Source organism: Morone saxatilis, unplaced genomic scaffold, assembly GCF_004916995.1.
Source record: "Morone saxatilis isolate NCDOM2014 unplaced genomic scaffold, NCSU_SB_2.0 Contig16, whole genome shotgun sequence".
Taxonomy (NCBI): Eukaryota; Metazoa; Chordata; class Actinopteri; family Moronidae; genus Morone; species Morone saxatilis.
The window spans coordinates 26350213-26357125 of NW_023339718.1; the positions used below are offsets into that span (position 1 = coordinate 26350213).

General features: G+C 38.2%; 1 protein-coding gene across 1 annotated transcript in view; it reads right to left on the minus strand.

Annotated features, from left to right (window-relative positions):
• Positions 1–6913, minus strand: part of si:dkey-61l1.4 (collagen alpha-1(XI) chain) — a 36275-nt gene that overhangs the window by 16447 nt on the left and 12915 nt on the right. The window contains exon 6 of the mRNA XM_035658890.1: positions 1494–1976. Coding sequence (XP_035514783.1) covers positions 1494–1976 — 483 coding nt within the window. The remainder of the gene's footprint in view (positions 1–1493; positions 1977–6913) is intronic.

Consider the following 6913-nt stretch of genomic DNA (forward strand, 5'->3'; position numbering starts at 1 on the left):
ATTATTATTGTGATTATTATTATTGTGATTATTATTGTTTAACTATTATTATTGTGATTATTATTAAAATATTATGGTGCTTTTTTAAAATTATTATTAAAATATTATTATGGTGATTTAAAAAAATATTATTAAAATATTATTATTGTGCTTTTTAAAATTATTATTAAAACATTATTATTGGGATTTTTAAAAAATATATTATTGTTGTTGTTGTTAATTATCGCACTGTACAGTCGAGCACAAGATATAAGACAAGCACAAAAATTAACAGTAACATTAAGATACAACAAAAGTGGATAATAAAACATTTTTTGCAGAACTTAATCAGATCAAATTACTTCTTAAGTTCATTTTTAAGTACTGGAAAGGATTTTGGTTACCAGATTTACATTTGTGTGTTAAAAATCTGACCATTGAGTTTTTAAATTATGTATAAAATATTTTGTCTTCTTTCTTAAAGGTCCAGTGTGTAACATTCATATATTGCCATAGATGGAATATAATATTCATACGCATGTTTTCATTTATGTATAATCAACTGAATATATGAATCATTCTGTTTTTATTACCTTAAAATTAGTCGTTTTTATCTACAGACGCATGGATAAACCAAACACTGGCTCTAGATAGGGACTTAAGCATTTTTTGCAGCCAGTGTAGTTTCTCCTACACAACTGGAAGGCGAGTGGTAATTAGTTGATTGGAATTTGCAACTTCAATGCTAGATGCCACTAAATCCTACACACTGGTCCTTTAACTTACAGACATGATTGATATTGATATTCATACTCTTACCTCAGTCAATTGCACTGAATTAAATAAACTATTAGAGAAATTATAATCTTACCTTCACATGTTTGTAGGAAGCTCAAGTGCAAAAATGTGGAAACAGTATGTTAGGAAGATCAAAAAGCTGATTGTATTGTTCTTTAGCTTGGCACCATTTACACTGATGACTGAGCAATTATATTATTTTACTCCAGTTAGTATTCCAGCTTTCAGTGCAGATAGGCTTGTAAAAGCCTGTATGTTTTTCAAAGCTCCCACTCATGATTACAACTTGAGGGGACATTCATTTGCAAGTAAAATATAATTAAAATACAGAATATCACCAAACGTATCATCAACCAATCACATGCACAGACCAAAACCAACAATACGTGTATCTAATAACAAGTATTGTGTGTCTCAAAGCCTGAGTTCCTCTGTGCCATAGAGCTCCACTGGGCGACATGTTCCTTCATTACCATGAAAAACACACATTTATTTGTTCAAAATAATAACATCATGAGTAGGAGCCAGTGGGTTTGAACCACAGACAGGGTGGGGAAGTCAAAAAGTATTGAGTCAGACTAACACATTGTTGGTTTTGAGCTTTTCATGGGATTTTGTTGACAGTAAAACAAATTGTATTAAATGTTTTTCAGTACCACAGGCAGGATTAATAATAATAGTTTAGGATCTAATTCAATTTTAAAAGAGACGCTTACTCTTCTTCCCTGTGGTCCCCTTGGACCAGGGGGGCCTTTGTGGATTCGGTAGATCCTCTGGTCAGATCCATAGATAATGTTCCCTGTTCCAATAGCAGGTACAGATGGTAATGACTCCCCATGCTGCAGACTGGAATGCCACCCTTCCTCGTTGTTTCTTAAAAGACTCTTAGTTTCTCTCTTAGATGTTGTCAAATGTATCATGTTCTCATCCATCAGTAATGTATCATTAGGAGCTTTTACCTCAGACATTTGTGTCAGTGAATGAGACGAGGCTAAGTTGACTACAATAGATAAGCCTGTGTCTGCTGCATTTTCATGTAACATTTGGATGTTTGGATAGGATTCTGTCTCCTGAACTCTTCTGTCTTCATTGTTATTGGCTAATGTGATGTGAGGTTCATCAACAAGTATAAAGCCATGACTTTGGCCAGCAGCATCTTCATGGGTGTATTCTAGAGGGTTTCTCTCCAACAGGTGATCCTGAGAGGAGAGAGGAGAAAGAAAAAGGCCAATCACAAGTGGTGTTTTCAACAGCACTACATGTGTAATTCTGTAAAACAGACAGCAAAAAGGGGGGCAGGCGGAGGAGCAGATTCAGTCGGTGGGTTGTATAACATCCCTTACATTCACTGTAATTAAAGACACTGCTCTCTAGTCATTGCCTCAGTGTCAGTGCTGCCAAGAGAGTCAAGTACAAGGGCCCAGAATGTCTGCTGCCATGTTCAGTAAATACTGAATGACTGTACAGTAAACTGGTTCTCCGTATTAAAGGGGAGGGCATAAACAGAGGTCAAATAGGGACACACTCCACACACTTCATCTGCTTGAACCAGGAATCTCCCAGTTGACAGCCCAGTTTCTCCAGTCTACCCAATTTCGTCTACAGCAAGATTTCCAGAAAACTACTGGTCAGATGGGCATAGAACCTGCAATGGAAATTCATAGTCCACAGAAGACTAAGGATTTGGGTTACATAGCAGTATTGTCAGGTCAAAATTTCCCCATGGAAACATATACTGAAAGCATATGGAAATGTGTCCCTGAGATTACCTGTGGATATTCATGGTCCCCAGAGGCGGATTACAAATGTTTTTTAGTGATCCACTGATGTTTCCTCTCATCTTTGGGCCAAAAATGTACAGAGGAAATATCAATCTATAATGGGGAGTGTGTCATGAAATCTCTCCATATCTGTGCCTGAATTGGACCAAAAACTCTTCACAGAAAGGCGGGTCTTTGTAGAATGCTAGTGGGAGGGAGAAAAATAAAAACGTGAGTATTTAGGGGTGTGTAAATAGATTCACCAGGAGTGAGCAATACGGAATAAGTAGTAAGGGTACTCAGGTGGACAAAAATCTAAATGGTACTCCGGTATTGGCCCATTTCAGGCTCTGCTCCAGACGAGGGACCCTTTTTTTGGACACCCCATGAAGAAATATGAAAAGTTTGCACATAACATTGATGCTTACGCTGTTTAAAAGTAAATGGTCAAATTCAAGTGGAATATTCTAGAAAGTAAGAATAATGCCTTTCAAAGTAGGTCACTAATACAAGTCTGGAGCTGATAGACTTCAAAGACCACCTGAAACAAAAATGAGAAGATAACGATGCTCAGCTGAGTGGCATGAAGAGGGGGCAGAATACAGAGGCAATACAGGCACGAATTCCCCTTATTCAGCAGCACACAATGCCCCTTTATCCTGGACAAGCTGCCATTGTTGCTGCAGCTCTCCCAGCCAGCGGACACTTAATCGCTCTGCACCTGAACCTATTTGTCAGGCTAATCATCTCCACACTGCTCATCACTATTGCTCTCATGTACTGGGACCACTGTATGAAATAACTGAGAATCAAAAACAAAGCAAATACTGAACCAACACGAGCATAAAGACCATGACCACACTTCAAGTTGAAAATTACTAGTAGAGGCCTCGGCCTTTAAGTGCAAACAAATCTACCTATGGGTACAAACAATAACCTTTAACCCTTGAACCTAGCATCATGTTCTTTTGCATTGCACTGTATTGAATCAAATTGTGTCAGAAAGCACAATCCTTATCCTGGCAGGTACCTCATTATATTGTGAATGAACAATGACTTGTAGGTAATCAGTGTTGACAGTCATACATTGGCTGATGTCTCTCACAAACCGACAGTGTATACAAGATATAGAGTTAAGTTTCATTTAAGACAAAATCTTGATCACAAAAATGATGTATGAGCAACAATTAATCATACCGTCTATATCTCTAAGTGAGAAAATAATCTCTGCTGAACTACACAACTCGGAAAACATATTCTATTATCTGGAGCTATAAATAACGAGCAGGGCGGTTTTACAGAAACACCATGTTGAGAATTTTGCTGTTGAGGATTTTGCTGTCGAAGGGCTGAGCAAGGAGACGTGTGTAAACAGCTCACAGGGAGGTCAGCAGGAAGGTCTACGAGTTGCCCTCACATTGTTGTTTTGCTTGGATGGTGAATTTCCGGCATCAAGTTTTCACATCAGCTCACATGCTTTTGCTCTGTGCATGCTATTTAAAACATCAGAGAACATCTGAACAGAAACCAAAAAAAGACTTACAATTGTACATATGTGCTGGCGGAGAGCAACATGCTTCATATGGATTTATTTAGACAGGCCTCTACGAATACAGGGTGTTTACTACTGGCTGGGGTATCAAAGAACCATTGCAAAATAAATAAATGAACTAATACATAGTAAGAACAAGAGTGACATTTTAGATTTGATCCAGTGCAGCAGTCAGAACATAAAACTAAGGAAACAAAAGAAGGATATTGTATGTTCACAGAGAGTCTCTTCATACTACCTCAACCTACATCTCTATACTGTTAACACTGACGCTCTGACCCATCCCTTATAGTACATACCATGTCTGTCTGCTGCCCATCCACTGTCAGTCCCATGTGGAGAGGGTCCAGCAGCCAAAGGCAACCCAGCACGCAAGTTAACGTAATCCACATGTCTACAGCATGTCCTCACTCACTGCAGCTGTGCTCGAGTCAAGCAGAGTCCAGAGCCCATATGCAGTCCACTGGTCCTGTCAGAGCAGGAGCTGCAGGCTTTTCCCCTCCTCCAGCTATTCCTCATAGAGCCAACAGAGACACACCCAGGACGACTGCCATACACACTACACAACATGCTGCCACACCCCAGAGCTATTCACTCAGCCCTGAGGAGGATGGATTCTTATCTGCAGTACACAGGAAAGATACTGCTGCTGTCACATCAAAGCCTCATGACATACTGTTTTCTCCATAAAGTGGAGGAATTTTAAAACATATTTCCCCACTGGCACCTTTCCATGGGTGTTAAAATCATCATCCATGACCCACTGCAGGATCAAAAGGTGAAGACATAAAAGGTAAAGAGAAATGGAATATAAGGCAGAGTAACTAAAGATAATTCCATCAAAACTGTCTAATTACTGCAGGATGAAATGTGTGAACTATACAAAATTATTGGTAAATAGCTGTCATGGGAGTATACTGACAAAGAAATCATTGTGAATGTGTATTGTATGAAACTGCTCAAAACATGAAATAGATTCTTTATTAAAACTAAAATGTCTTGTGACGCATTAATAACATATGAAGAAAACAACAATATACAACAATTTAATTATATATTATTATTATTAGGCCATATGCCTTTATTATTTATAGATGTGACCTGTGATGGCCCAAGCCACACAGTTGTGTTGTTAACCATGTGGAAGAGGTCTGTCCTGGTGGAAGAAAGGCGTGGCCAAGGTGGAGGCTGGTTATATCCTGTGGCTGCCATCAAAGCATTGTTGGAGGGGGATTTGGGTTTGGTTGTTTTACTTGTAGTATGGGATAATTGCGTCATTTTGTTTTCCCTTTGTGTGTAATTGGTTCAGCCAAACCACTATAGTAGGTGATGTCCCTTGTGTGTCTCATTCATAGTCAGAGTTTGGCTTCAGTTCAAACTAGTGATTATGTTTACTTTACTACTTGAGTGATGGTTTTTTTCGTATGACATTTATATATAGGGCCTGATGAAGATTAAATTCTTGGTTTCTATTGTTTGGTATTATTGGGTAAATAAAAAAAAGACCCTATTATATCAATAAACCCTGTCTCCTCATTGCCTTAGACTGTTTGGTCCCCCTGACAGACCAACCAATATATATTAATATTTAGATTGATTCCCCGCTCCTCAACTGTTTCAAGCTGATTAAGAAGAACCAAAAAAAAATAAAGATCTGTACCATATTGAATTGGCATAGCAATCATTATTCTTTTGCCATTGATTGTACTGAATTACATTGTGTTGAGATGAAAATGTGTCAAATCGGCACTGCATTGCAATGGGGTGAATGGTACATATCACATTAGTAGTTTGTTTAATGTGTAATCTTAAGAATATCAGATCGCTGGCAATGCATTGAGATGAATAATTGCATATGGCTCAGATGATGATAGAGATTCACATCTCTAGTAATGAGCAAACTAAACTGGAGTCAGATTCTGTGTATGCGATTACTCATACTTGGCCAATGAATTGAGTCAGAGTTGCCGATCACTCACTCTTGTTACTGTTAAAAGAAGAATAAAAAGAAAATAATATAATGTTTGGTATGAATTTTTAAAAAACATGGTTTACAAAGTGTTGACAGAACACAGCAAGAATACAATTTACAATTCCGAAGGACGATAAAATAAATTGCATGAAATAGTTGAAATAACAGATGGTAATGATACAAATTAATGAAGTAGGTGAATAACAGAGATGGAATAAAATAAAGTAGGCGAAATGAATAAATAAAATAAAAAATAAGTAGAACAGAACTCAAAGACGGTTGGAGTAAAAATAAACATAAAAGGACAAAAATGACATGTATCACTTTTGATCGAGCAGCCAGATTCAGACAAAGCTGTGACGGGAGGGAGTTAAACCGTAACTTTACAATGATCTTACATTATTAACAAATAAATGTATGGTTAACAGAAGATTGTATCATGTTACATCTAAGATGTGAGATATGTTCGACGAGAAAAAGTGGCAGCGTGAGGATTTTAGCGACTTTGGACAAGGGCCATTGATGGATTTGTTAGACGACTGGGTCAGAGACCAAACCTGCAGCCTCTTGTGGGTGTTCCGCTCTGCAGAGGTCAGTACCTATTCAATAAGGGCCTCGGGAAGGAAAGGAAAAGAGCTGGCGGTGAAGCTGGTCCGTGTGTCTGATCCAACAGACGAGCTAACTGTACTCAAACTGCTGAAACAGTTAATGCTGGTTCTGATAGAAATGGGGTCAGAACACACAGTGCAAGAGCAGTAATGTGATGCTATGGGGGCTGCAGCATACAGGTTCTGACCACTCGGCGACCCCACTAGAATGATTGTATGTTGAGTACTGATCGTTACGACCTTG